The 14,333-nt window shown below is 42.8% G+C and overlaps 1 protein-coding gene across 5 annotated transcripts in view; it reads left to right on the top strand.

Annotated features, from left to right (window-relative positions):
- Window positions 1–14,333, top strand: part of AFAP1 (actin filament associated protein 1) — a 50,469-nt gene that overhangs the window by 17,735 nt on the left and 18,401 nt on the right. For all 5 annotated transcript variants that reach the window (XM_081917784.1, XM_081917782.1, XM_081917783.1 and 2 more), the window contains exons 6-11: window positions 264–443; window positions 6,186–6,278; window positions 8,574–8,658; window positions 9,003–9,152; window positions 11,055–11,266; window positions 13,617–13,762. In XM_081917784.1, coding sequence (XP_081773910.1) covers window positions 264–443; window positions 6,186–6,278; window positions 8,574–8,658; window positions 9,003–9,152; window positions 11,055–11,266; window positions 13,617–13,762 — 866 coding nt within the window. The remainder of the gene's footprint in view (window positions 1–263; window positions 444–6,185; window positions 6,279–8,573; window positions 8,659–9,002; window positions 9,153–11,054; window positions 11,267–13,616; window positions 13,763–14,333) is intronic.

Here is a 14,333-nt window from a genome sequence, read left to right as displayed (position 1 = left end):
ATTGCCATAGTGCAAAAGCTTTGTGGATCAGAGTACTAGAATTCAGCTGGGGCTTCTGTTTCATTATTAGTTTTTCTGACAACATATTTTATTGCTATTTTAGAAACTAGGACATGGTCTCAATATAGTTGTGTTAATGTTGATGCTGTTTATCTTTGATTAGTGGAAAGATGAAGCAATTTTTTTTTTTTAGCTTTAGATTGGAGCTGCTTTTTGCGCACCATGAAGCTTTGTCCTAATATCATTCTTAATTGTGTGTTTAGTGCTATAAGAGTTCCAAGGACCAACAGCCTCAGATGGAACTTTTGTTGAGTGGCTGCAGTATTACGTACATTCCCAAAGATAGTAAAAAGAAGAAGCATGAGCTGAAAATCACACACCAGGGGCAAGATGCTTTAGTGCTTGCTGTACAGAGCAAGGAGCAGGCAGATCAATGGCTGAAGGTATGTACTTCAATTTTAACCAGTCCCATTTCCTATAGTGATCTTGGTGCCATCAAAGTGTGTTTAGGAATGTGAGTAAACTTGAAGATACGTTTGAAGTGTGAAGTGTCGGCACTATTCCATTACTCGTGGCGTTGGGGCATGCAGCAGCGTTGGCCCATGGTGTGGTGCAGGTGGGTCTACATTGCTCTCCCAGCTTCCCAACGCCATGTTTTGGCTGCTGCTTACTGAGAGGGTGAGGTGCAGGCAGCGCAGCATGGTCCCCCACACTGTGGCAGGAGAGTCAAATTGGCTCTGCCGCTGCGCATCACACTGAGCATCACGCTGAGCTGTTCATGCCATGCCCCTTGGTAAGTAGCAGCAACACATGGTGTTGGGGAGCTAGGAGAGCAATGCAGCTCCACCCCATGCATCCTGCCAGCTGCTACTGGAGGCATGATAATTCAGCCCACTAGTATCCTTAAGCCACACATAAACATTGTATGACATGGCTCAGTGTGTTGTTGCTGTTGCTGTTGTCCTCCTTTGAGGATTCAATCAACTGGTGATGTGACCTAGTGCTCATTCAGCTTTTAATCTGCTTCTGCCTTATCAAATTTTCACTCCCAGCTCCTACTTTTTGTTGTTTTACTTTTTTCTGTTCATATGTTTGGTTATTTAAAAAAGGGTAATTATTCAGGTTTCACCAACAATCCGAAGTAGTTGAAATGTAAATGGCCCTACTTTTAGCTAAAGTTAGTCCTGATTCAGTTCACTTAAAAGTCACCAGATTTCACTTCTCTTGTTCCATTGGGACTTTGTTCCAAACAATTGCAGCTTGGCTGATGACTGCACAGTGTAGAATGTTAGGGCCATCTTTTTGCAGGCAAAAAGTATTGTTTCTCTAAAAAGCTAAGGCAAAAAGTGTTACATTTGTATTTATGATTCTGTAGTAGCCACTTATAATTTCCCTGCCTTAGGGGGGCTCTGAAGCGTCCATATTTTGAAATCCAACTGCATGCTGACAAAGCACAATAGAAAGGCAGGTGATTAATTTTGGCAGAAAGTTGTCCTTGACCTCAGAAACGGAATGAGCTCGATGCTTCTACTCTTATCAAGGCATTTTTGCCACATAGTAAGCAGTTGCGTGTAATTGCTAAAGTTCAGTTTTTCATGTACTTCCACCTCCTTTGCAGTGTTGAAGCCTAAATTAATTTCAGAAGGACTCTCAGGCAAAGTAACTTTTATCCAGTGGCTCTTGAAATTTATTAAAGTAGTTTATGAAGAATTCTTTCCCATTTGCCTTTACATGCTGTTTCGTTTGCAAATTGGCATTCTGATTCATGCCCGTTTGCACAAGGAAGCAGCTACCTTGGAAGGACTGAAGGGCTATTTTCACACTGCCTGTTCTGCTTCAGAGACAAGATGCACTGGCTAGAGTGGAAGCCTGTCTCACATGCAGGCTTCTCTCATTCTAACTCCACTCCTTCCTTGCAAATGAGCTATTTTGCAATACAGGAACCTTCCCAGAATTGGACATCTTCATTAAATGCTTTATAAAATGTTGTGGTTTAGTCAACATTGTGCCGCTTGGTGGCAAGTGGCAGTGTGAATACAGTCACATCTTTCCCCTGCTTGCCCTAGCGTAGACTGTACTGTATATCTCCTTGAAAGTTTTGTGTTTGAAGCAGCAGGTTCCCCACTAACTCTCCACACAGCTGGCTGGTGCAGCCCCTTGTTCTTTGCCTCAGGTCTGTCATGTCTTGTGCCGTCTTGTCCTGTCTGGAATCCTCCTTTGATGGGATCTCCTCCTATGTGTCCATGCTCCTTTCCAAGTTGGGAGTCCTCTTTTGAATAAGTGTGTTTTGGAGCTGTCCTGGTAGCGGTAAGCTTCAGAGACCCTTTGATCTATTATGGAGCCTTCCTACTATGTCTGCGCTCTGTTCTGCCTTGTAGCCTGAGCTCAGCTCCTGCTCCCGACTTCCTGCCTTGCCTGCATGACGGCACCTCTTTGGTTCTAACTGTATATGCTTCTTTGTGTGAGCCTAGGTCCTGTGCCTACTTGTTTGTGCTGGATTCTTGCATAACACCTTTCCCAGATCCGTAAAAAACCTTCCCCTTGCATGTTACTTGAACTCTGATTTTCATCAGGTTATAAAGTCGACTTCCTTGGTCTAAACCAGAAAAGGGTTGGAGGAAAAGGGTCTCTTTCACAACATTGATTTGTAGCATTTGTCCCTTGCCTTTGGATCTCAAAAACGGAATTGTTAGTTAAAATTTCTGATACAGGATTCCCTCCCTCTTTTGTCTCTCTGTGCCCAATTTCCTGATAAGAACTTAGCCTAAGTGCTGATGTTGGTCTCTGAGCTCTATTTGGGTTTCTGAACTATATTGTCTGACTTCCTCTGGTTGCTTAAACTATTGGTAACAGGTTCTTGACACAGAGTGTGCCTCAATATATCTATCTATATTCTCTGGAGCACTATGAAGGTTCAGATGGATCAGGCAGGTTTGTTTACTTTCCCTACTCTATGCCCTGCTTATTTGTGGGCAATTTAAGATAATCTTCTCTTTAAAAATATATTATTTCATTTCCTTTGCCTTTCTCCTTTAATCTCTGAGGTAGGTCTTCCTAAGTATAAGTAGGTGAGGCACATGGTGTTCTTTCATTCCAATACTTGAGGACGGATTATGTAGCCAAGAATCCCAAAAACTGTTGCAGATTTCTAATAGTTGTCTTGTCAAAGCACTTTTAAGTGACTTCATTCTAAGTGTTTTTGTACATTGTTCAGTAGTAATAAGGGGAAATGTTTGATCCTATGTAACATGAAATAAAATAGATCTTGTTCTTCAGATTTTACTTTTGGATAAAATTGGTCAAGTCTTGTTATTTAACATACCCACTACATAATATACACCAAAATTCTTCTTTAGTCATCTGCTGCATATTGTGAAATAATCAACCATACATCTATTCTGATAAAATTCCTGGGGAAAACTTTGCACCTTTTACTTTTCAGTAGCTGTTCTGAATTTTTTTTGTGTGTAGCTGGGGAAATAATTTATCATCAAGGTTTTCCAATGGTTCCATCAGTGAAAGCATTTCAGCTTGGCCAGCAGAATGATCTCCCCTCTCCCCCTGCACAGGCTGTTCAGGGAGGGTCTCCAGACCCCTCTGAGGTCATTGGGGGGGAGAGGAATATACATGGGGGAGGAGAGGAATGTCTCATTCTGCTAGCATTCTGCATCTGCTTAGTTGACTCTGGTCCAAAGTGCTTTAAAATATTTGTTTAGACATAATCATAATCCCATGTGTGTTCAGAAGTAAACAGATTATATTGATTTCAAAAATAACAAACAGAAGTCATTTTGGTTATAGTGTAAAATCTCAACATTTTATTTACCGTATTTTTTGCACCATAAGGCGCACCGGACCATAAGGCGCACCTAGTTTTTAGGGGGGGGAATCAAGAAAAAAAATCTTATTTCCCCCCCCAGCCCCAAAGAGCAGTGGAGAGGCTGCGCTTCTTCCAGAGCTTCTGGGGCTGTCAGGGGAAGCCCCCCCCCCCAGCCCCAAAGAGCAAAGAAGCCAAGACAGCGAGCAAGATGCTGCAGGATCTCTTCTGCCGTTTTATAATTTTCAGTTTATTGATGATTTCATTGTTTTTAATTTGTTGATTTGTGCTTGAAGAGCATGGTTAAATCAAATAAAATTGCCACTGCAGTGGGATTGAGGGTGTGCAGGTCTCTACCCACAACCCACCAAAGCTTCCATTGTAGCGATCTCTTTTGGATGGAAACAGCTGTCTTGATGACAGTGAGGACTCTGGATCCCTTCCTGCTGTAGTGGTGAAATAAGGCTTTTGAGAAAATGCATGACTGCACAGATACAGCTCCATGATCACTGCCAAGTTATTTCTTGTGTCCTCTCTTTGACTTCCATTATTGTGTGTGGCCAAAACTAATTGACTCTGTGGGATGAGCAGATGCTGAAAATATGAGCAATTTTGTCAGGGTCATGAAAGAGGCAGCAGCAGAAGTGCAGCTTTTTTCTGTAAATACAGTACATTTGCAGTAAAGGGAACTACATCCATTTGAATTTTTTTGAATACTTTTTTGAATACTTCCAAATCTGTTTTAGAATTCACATTTTTGCATAAAAATGCTTAGCACTTTGTCCAACAAATCAGCCTTGTTCAACTTTCCTACCAATTTTTTAAAAAGAGGACGCTTTGAAAAGAATTATTAAGTATAGTGGTGTTGCTGAAAAATCCCTCGAGATATATTGCAGAGTGGCAGAACAGAAAATCTGTATCCCATCTGGCTATAATGCCAAAATAAGTAGGAAGATTTGGCTGGCACTAGAGGAAAAAAAGAACTCATTCTATTGTGATGTTGAGAAGGAGGTTTCATGCAAGGACATGTCTCCATTCCAGCCCCGTCTTCTGTTGCTGTCAGGAATGACGTGAAAACAGAAGTGGGAGCGGAAATTTCCCATGTATGCTTGTTCGTCTCATACATAGAACTGAAATCAATCAAGTGAATACTATCTGTATTTACTGTTGCTGCTGCTGTTTTCATTCCACAAATGATATGTGATGGATTGCCGTCCCCGTGCCCCCCATTGCGTTTCTTTGCATTGAAGTAAATGGCGTGGAACATGGGTAGGCAAACTAAGGCCCAGGGGCTGGATCCAGCCCAATCACCTTATAAATCCGGCCTGTGGACGGTCCGGGAATCCGCATCTTTTTACATGAGTAGAATGTGTCCTTTTATTTAAAATGCATCTCTGGGTTATTTGTGGGGCCTGCCTGATGTTTTTGCATAAGTAGAATGTGTGCTCTTATTTAAAATGCATCTCTGGGTTATTTGTGCGGCATAGGAATTCATTTTTTTCTCTCTCCCAAATATAGTCCGACCCCCCACAAGGTCTGAGGGACAGTGGACCGGCCCCCTGCTGAAAAAAGTTGCTGATCCCTGGCGTGGAATAATGCAATGACAACATAACTTACATAATTTAACCTTGCTATAAAATTGTTTCGATATGGTACATGATGCTTGAAAAAAATAATAGCATCAATCGAAATTTAGAAAATTATGAAGGGTCAGACAACTGTTGTAAGCTATTTCTATAAATGGTGGTTGTGCAACAAGGCTAAAAGGCAAGATGGGTTGAGCAATCCTAAGCCCTGGTCCTGAGCAGCAAGGTTGAGTTAAAGGTCGACCCCATACCTGAAGTCTTGCTGGCTTGTTCCAGCCAGGGCAAAAGTGGCATTTGTGTGTGTATTTCAACATTTTTTCATGCACCTCTCAGGGGAATGGACTATATTGGGATCCATGGCTGTCCCTACTGCTGCATTGCTGTTTCGAGGCTCCTACATTGGATAACTCGTATTTAATGTGTCTGACACAGTATTATTTGCCTCAGGGCTCAGTCCTGTTATGTTGGTTTGCAGGGCCCTTTTACGCAAGCCTTTTATCTGTCTCAAATTTGGGTTTAGCTATTATGGAAGTTGAAACCTTCCACCTCTTTACCTTGTGGCCCCTCCAAGACATGCATAAAGAAGCTGACTAAACATAATGGGAAGTATAAAATGATGGCATCCTTGAGAAGTATCGGAATTCATATTTTTATGATATTTATGATATTTTTCAAGATAGCAGCTAACTACAATCCCAATCTCTTATATGTTCTCCTCCCCTCCAGTACAATATCTTCAGTTTCAAGAAAAAATGGCTCTTTTCTTTTTACATTTTTTGAAGGTAATTAAGGAAGTTTGCAGCAACTATATTGGAGCTACAGATTCAGATGGACCTTCATCTAATTCTCCTGTGCACAAGACTGAACTGGAAAAGGTAATTGTACAATAAGACTACTGGAAAATGGAGTGTATGAGTGTTGCACCATGAAATATGGGTAGTTAACCTTTTCTAAGAATAATGGTTTGGTTGAGAGTCTCTTCATATATGTCACTATCTCAAATAAGGGTTTCTACATTTTTAAGTAATACATTTTTGCTAGTTGTGTGCTGATCATTTCAGGCACACAGACTTGCAAAACAAGCCCCCTTCCCCATGTCTGTTTTGAAAAATTTGGAAGATCGCTGTCCTTTTAGTTTTCTTGTTAATGACCTTTCATTTTGGTTTCCTGATCTGCCTGATCTTTAAAGTCAAACATGGTAGACAAATGATACCCTCCTGTTTCAGGGCATGAAGTCCAGGGAACCATTGGAGACATACCATACTTTTCCATGCATAAGACTAGGTTTCCCCCCTTAAAAATCATGTTTAAAAGTGGGCATTGTATTATACATGAGTAGTGCATAGGGTGGACGTTTGATTGGTTGCTGTCAGCGGCTACTGTGCATGTCATTTGTTGCTGCGTCAATGCGTGGTGGTGATTGTCCGACGCTGCAGCAGTTGGGCAGGCAATTGGCAGCTTCTGCCGGCGAGGGGACAGACGGGAGGCGGATTTTGAGAGGCGTGTGCAGGTGAGCGGTTTTTGGCATTCCCCCCCCTTAAAAAGCTCAACAACCCTCGGTAATCCCCCCCCCAAAAAAGCTCAACAGCTCTGGGCAATCCTCCGCAAAAAAAGCTTTGCCATCTCCCCCCATTTTCTGAAATTTCAGTCCCCCAAAATAAATAGGGGGCATCTTATACATGGGGGTGTCTTATAGACAAAAAAGCACAGTAATTTTCCTCTGGGCTGCTTTGCTTAGTCCTCTGGGTGTTCTGCCCTGATGTGCTGTGCTGCCCAGGGCATTAGGGTGATGGAGGAGAGAAAGGAAAACTTAGTTTCCATTCACTGCACACCCCTGCTGCCACTGTTCCTGCTGCTGCTGCTGCTGCCTGCAAGTTAACAGAACAGAGGAGGAGGAGGAGAAGTGTACTTTGGGTGCTGGGGCATCAGCCTGTGTGGAAGAAAACGAATTACAAAAAAGTTTATTTTTCTGTTACTGCAAAACGTAAATGGGAAAAATGCTTTCCCTCAAAACAGTTGCAACACACTCATACAGGAATAAGAGCAATCTTCTTCTGCAACTGCTGTGAATGTTATTTTTGGCCCAGTGTTTGCCAAAGAGAGCTCTGACTGTTGGTGAGCACAGAAGTTATAAGGACAGGCAGGATTCCAGCACCATTATTCAGACATTTTCAGGAACATCAGCACAATGAAGGAATGCTAATTTTGGAACATAGTGAGATCGAGGACTAAATATATGCATAAAGAAAGTGAATATAGAAATCCCTGGGGGTGGAATGAAGAGAAAGAGGGTAAAAGGTGTACTGTGAAAAGATTTAACAGCTCTTTTCAGATGTACATGTGGATAGGGTAATTTTCTTCCTGTTATCTTTTTGTAGCACCATAAATATACAAAGCACTGCAATAAGGCTGCCATCAGTTGGGGCCTCTGCATGATTGGGAGTTCTGAGTTGATGGAAGTCTACCCAGAAGCAGAAGCAGCAGCAGCTGCTCATGGCTAGGCTCCTTTCCTGCAGGCATCTTCTCTGACACATGACTGTCCAGGGGCAGGCCAGTCACAAGTAAAAGGGTCACAGTTGTGGCTGGGTGGGAATTTAGAGGTGAAGCCAAACGTTGCTGAGAAGTGGTTTTAAGGAGGCGTTTAATCGCAATGCAAGTGATCTGGTGTCAGATAAAGGCTAGAATGAACTCCCTCTTCTGTTAGGAGAATAGCAAGAACACTGAGGAGAATGATCCAAGGGCGGTGAAGTAAAGGCCATGGGCAGAAATGTAATGGGAAATAAGGGCAGAGGTATAGCCTCTATTAGGAAATGCAATACTTTACATTTTGTGACTGAGCTCGACATGACTCCCCCGGGTCATTTATAAATAACTACAGAAGGAAAGTAAATCTGGACTCTGGTTTATATAGAGAGAATCAAAGCACTTTGATCATTTTTTACAAAAGAATAGTACAGATAATTCCACAGTGGAGGAATAATGTAATATTGAGTGGTTTTGACAAATATTATATATTTAATGCTTCTGTGAAAAGGTTAATCTTTGAAAATAAATTATTGACTGTCTCAAATTTGTCCCATGGCCAGCTAAATAGATGGCACATTCTGATTCATAATACATCAGTTCCAATGTGACCCCATTACTGATGACCTAGTTCTTTTGTCCTGCAGAAACTATCTTCAGAAAGACCAAGTTCTGATGGTGAGGGGATTGTAGAAAATGGAATAGCTGCCATCTGTAATGGAAAAGAGCAAGGTAATATGCTACTGACAGTGTTTGAGTCACACCATAAAATGTTCACAGTATTTTAAGTGCTGGAAAGGTGAAAAGAAAAATGGAATTTTCATAGACATTCACTCTGAGGAAAGGTTCATTCTGCCAACTTGATTCATAACGACGTCCAGTTGTATCGCAACGTAGCTGAAAACCTGTTCCTTAAGCTCAGGAACCACCACACAAAATTTGGTTACAATATTTTAAGAGAGGTCTCCAGATGCATAGACAAGAACTTTCCAAAGTATATAGTAGATGCTGGGCTTCTGTTAAAGATGCAGGTGTGAAATTTTGCAAGACTGACACATTCATGCTTTTCTTAATAGTAAAGAGGAAAAAGAGCTCTAAGACAGATTCCAAGGGCACTGTGTCTAAAGTAACAGGGAAGAAGATAACAAAGATAATTGGCCTAGGAAAGAAGAAGCCCTCCACAGATGAACAAACCTCGTCAGCTGAAGAAGATATCCCAACTTGTGGTGAGTAACTTCCCTTGTTGTTACCTGCAATTAAACTTGAAAGGGCAACAGGTAGAAAAAGCTCCACCAAACTTTAGTATTTAGTGGTGTTTCAATCTCCTAGGTTTGCTGTTACTTTCCTCTTTCACTCACTGAATGTGGGCTCTGATGATTTAATAGTAGCTTTAAAGATTATGGCATCTCCACTCTCATCTGTGTCCCAACTTCAAATGTGGTTGAGAGGACTTAAGCAGTGCGTAGGTTCACTTTCCACAAGACCTGGCTTGCTTTGTATGGACCACAGATCATAATTTAAAACAAATTCTGGTCTGTTTTTAAACAATCCAGCTTCAAAGTATAGGTTATGAAGCTTACTGTTCGTTTTAACCAGAATCTTTGATTTGCAGGTATTGACAAGCCAGGTTTTGTGGAAAGTGCAACTAAACTCTGCTGAATTCCTCCTGGTTGCTGTACAGGAGTTGAGAGAGAGAGAGAGCGCCATGTGCTTGTGGCTATATCTTGCTGCGCAAGTACATAGTGCTAAAACATGGTTTACTATTACATGCAGCCCCTTTTTATTGCTCTCTAGTACTTTTTCCATCTCTACAGTGCTGAGAAGTGTGGTGCAGCGGTTAAAGTGTCAGCCTAGGACCTGGGAGACCAGGATGCAAATCTCTGCTTGGCCATGAAGCTCACTGGGCGCCCTTGGACCAGCCACTTCCTCTCAGCCTAGCCTACCTCACAGGGGGGTTGTGGGGATTAAATGAGGAGGTGAAGAACCACACACACCACCTTGAGCTCCTTGGAGAAAAAGGTGGGAGATAAACACAACAAACAAACAAACAAACAAACAAACACACCAGAAGTGGGTCCTCATCCACTTTCAAACAAGAGTAATAGAGAAAAATGCCCCAAGGTAAAGAGTTTTCTTTAAAGTTTCCATGGCATTCTACAGAGGCAGCCGACCTTGATGTAGTAGCAATCATCAGAGATGCTTGGCTGTGTACCTGGTTCTCCCTTAGGTCTCTGAAAAAAAGACAATATGCTAATGCAGACTTGTGTCTGCAACTCGTGGTGGGGGCAGTCCTGCTATCCCACCCTCAGTGTCCCTGGATGTGCTGGCCTGCCTACTCCAGCCCCCAGCTTCCAGCCCTGAGTGGGTCTGAAGGAGGCTCCTAAGTGCAGTTGAATCAATGCACTTGGAAGCCTCCTTCCTGTTCTCAGTTTTCTCTTGTGGGGAAGATTCTAAGCACACCTGGAAACCGCCTTCAGACATTTCCATTGACAGCTCTAGTTTAAAAGAAAGATGGAAGCTGCTGCTTCTGCTTCTTGGGGGAAAGAGCACATGTCTTGTGTGTGCGTTGGACAGTCGTGCAGCTGCATGGTAAATATTTGCGCTGTCTCCGCCACCCCAGCTGGAGAGTGCCCAAAGAGAGACGTCTTTTCTGTGGCTCAGTAAAGCTTTAGTTAAAAGCACCCCCTGTTTCAGCTCAGCTGTAGTTTTTATTTTTCAGTTTCACATCCTTAATTTTGATGAGCACCAGAGTTGACTTGATTTTTTTAAAAAATGATTTTGTCCCGTCCCCCGATAAACACAATTATGATACAGCTGAGATGAACAACAACCCTAATAAGCATTGGTGTGTCAAATCATTTACATATTCATATGACTCTGTCCTGAGGTTTATACACCTTACGCAGGCTGACCAGTAATACAGCCTTGTGGGTATATATCATTTCAAAGGAGCCCATGGTGTTGTGGTGACACAACCACAGGCGCTCCTTTGCCACTGCAGAGAGAGAAGGGCATTTGTATGACCACAAGTTTGCCGTTGATTTTGGGGTCTTTGTGGTGGGTCCAGTTGAATGATTTTTTTTTTGGATTTTTTTTAAGTGGAAAGTGCCTGTCTTTGTGTTTTGCAGGATATCTTAATGTGCTGTCAAATAACCGGTGGCGTGAGCGCTGGTGCAGAGTGAAAGATAATAAGCTCATTTTCCACAAAGACAGAACAGATCTAAAGACCCATATTGTCTCTATTCCTCTCCGCGGCTGTGAAGTTATTCCAGGATTGGACTCCAAACACCCCTTGACATTCCGCCTGCTTCGAAATGCACAAGAGGTTGCCGTATTAGAGGTTAAGTTGTTTAGTGTGCTTATCCTTTGCCAGTAGTGACATAAGCAAAATCCCATTCTCTGACCAAACAATGTGAGCCATACCTAGGAAATTCTCCAATTATATGTTGGAAGCAGGATTTCCTTTGTTCCCACTCTTGTCCCACACATTTCACGGTTGGATCAATTTATAGCTTTTGAAATTTCTTTATTATAGTGCTTCCATTATTTAAATTGCTTCTATTTTGGGGGAAATTGATCTCTCTTCCAAATCTTATCTGTAGGGCACATCAGTCTCATGATTACCCTAATTTGCAAGGCAGTGTACTGTACTATTGAACTATAATATCAGGCCAGAAAGTGGCTTAGATGGATTCTCTCTTCAGTTCTTAGTTTCCACTTCTCATAAGTCCATGAGGAGAAGATAATTGGTAAACAAAATAATATTTACCTTTGAATGTAGTGCTTCTCTCATTAACCTCTCTGTATGATTGTATAATGGCAATACTGCCATTATTGCCTATGCTGTACTATAACATAGAATCATAGACTTGTAGAGTTAAACCCAAGGGTCATCTAGTCCAACCCCCTGCAATGCAGGAATATGCAGGTGGCCTGTGTGGGAATCTAACCTGCGACCTTGGCATTATCAGCACCATGCTCTAACCCAGCGTTTCCCAGCCTTTTTCAGACCACGGCCCCCTTACGATCTTGTTTCCTTCCTGTGCCCCCCCCAGACATAGCCAAGGCGGGTGGGGGCAGCTGCCCCCCCAAAATAAGTAAAAATCAATACAAATAGGAGATTCTCCCACCCTAACGAAAGCCTGCCCACCCAGCAAAAATACTGGCTACGCGCATCCCCTTCCCATCCTATTGGTAGAAAGGTAGCTATTGAAATGTTTTGTTTGTAAACAGAACATTTTTTGCCATTTTTATACAAAATGTAATTGCATAAAATGATAGGAACATAATGAAATATTGTTGAAGCAGAAAAAACATAAAATCATGGAGCTGGAAGAGAGCCCAAGGGTTCTTTCTAGTGAAACTCCCTTGCAATGTAGGAATCTCAGCTCAAGCATCCCTGACAGACGGCCATCCCACCTTTGCTTAGAAACCTCCAAGGAAGAAGAGTCCAGAACCTCCCGAGGGAGATCCATCTCCCATGTGTTACAAAAAGTAAGCAACACTTATTTGACCCAACTTAATTGGCACCGAGGTGTACAGGGAGTTCTGTATATGTGGGAGAATTTTTTAAAGCAAGTGATCCTCACTGACCTGGTGCAAAAATATATTGTTATCCGGAGGAGCCCTGGCCACCTAGATAAAACTCACACACCCTTACCTGGGAGTAAGGTGCACTGAACTCAGTCCTGCTTTCTTCTGAGTAGACACTTTGGGGTGGATTTAACCCCTCACCTTGCAGAGCCAGACTGACTCTGCCGATGGGCCCTGCACCCCTTGACAACATCCAGTGGCCCTGATCCACTAGGCACTGGGGTGGATTGCACCTGCGCCTTGTGGAGTCAGGCCTATGATGCCACGGGTCCAGCCCTGCCGGCAGCAATAAGCAGCTCAGTCTCGCCCAGCGCTGCCCGTTGCCACCCCACCACCACACTTACCTGACCTGGGGGTTCTGGATCGCGGACTCTACTGGGCAAAATGGGAGCCTGAGCAATCACATTCTTCTGCCAGAAACAAATCAGGACTGTTCCAGGAAAATGCAGTTGGCAGAAAGGAGTCAAGCGGATAAGAATTTAATAATAATTAGCCAATCAGGATTAGAAGAATAAAAATCTTCACTTCTCACTTCCCTCCGTGGCCCCCTAGCCTCATGTTGTGGCCTCCCATTTACATGATTTTCACCTTGCCCCCCATGGAATATCCTTAACAGCCCCAGGGGGCCATATGGCCCCCAATTGGGAAACACAGTTCTAAGCAATAGAGCTAGCTAACTGGCGGCTTCCCACCTCTCATGTCACCTGGGGGGGGGGGGAATGTGCCATTCATCTGATGTGAGGGAGGCGGCAACTGGAGAGAGACCTCTCTTTTGTGGTGCCCCACTTATGAAATGCTCTTCTCTACAGAGGTGCCTCTGTTGCCAATTACACTTTCTTTACGCTTTTAATTTTGTGTAATTGTATTCATTGCTGCTTTGATCCTGCTTACTTCTTGTTTTTGTACATTCTTCTTCTTGTTTTTAGCTTGATTTTGGTGAGCTGTCCTGAAAATGTTTTTATGTTGAAGAGTGAGGCATGAGTTCACTAGAATGCATTGTTTTTGATAAAGGGGGGAAAAGTACACTTGAATGAAAAACGATGCCTTTCAAGCGACGAGAGTGCATGTTTGCCTGAAATTTCCCCATCTTTGTGTAGGCTTCATCTTCAGAAGACATGGGCAGGTGGATTGGTATTTTGCTGGCTGAAAGTGGCTCCTCTGCAGATCCTGGCACTCTGCACTATGACTACATAGATGTGGATGTGACGGCAAGTGTCATTCAAGCCGCAAAACAGACCTTCTGGTAGGAGGAGCTAAACCAGTTAAGAACATTTTCAGGAACTGTGTCGGCTTAACTCCCTCATCCTCTGCTCAGCCAGAGATGTACCTCTGTATTTCCTCCATCCCAGCTGATGTAAACCCTTAAAAAGGGGTGTGGGGCAGGAGCAGAGAGGAAGGCTCCTTACCCCCCTCCCCGGTCATGTAACCTGGCAACCAACTGGCAAAAGGCTTAAACCAACTGGTTAAAGGCTTGTTTCCCCTCTGCTAGGATTAGGCTGCTCAGCCAGCCATAGTCTGGCTTAATTTAGACCAGTGGTACCAGATTTGTCTGTGATAGCTTGAAGTTGTGAGTAGAAGCTGAAGGCATCCATTTCTGATCCATCAAACAACTTAAGCTACAGTCCTAAACACATTTGCCAAAAAGTAAATTCAATTGAAGCCAGTGAGATTTATTTTTGAATGAAGTATCAGAGCATTGTGATGTTATTGTTAAACACTCGTGTTCACTCAAAATGCTTCACAAAAAACCTGCTGTGAATTAGGGCTGCAGCCCAATCAAATAAATTCTAATTGATTAATAATGCTGAATAACC

This window comes from Podarcis melisellensis, assembly GCF_964234715.1.
Source record: "Podarcis melisellensis genome assembly, chromosome: 7".
Lineage (NCBI taxonomy): Eukaryota > Metazoa > Chordata > Lepidosauria > Squamata > Lacertidae > Podarcis > Podarcis melisellensis.
This window is presented reverse-complemented; position numbering and strand designations above follow the sequence as displayed.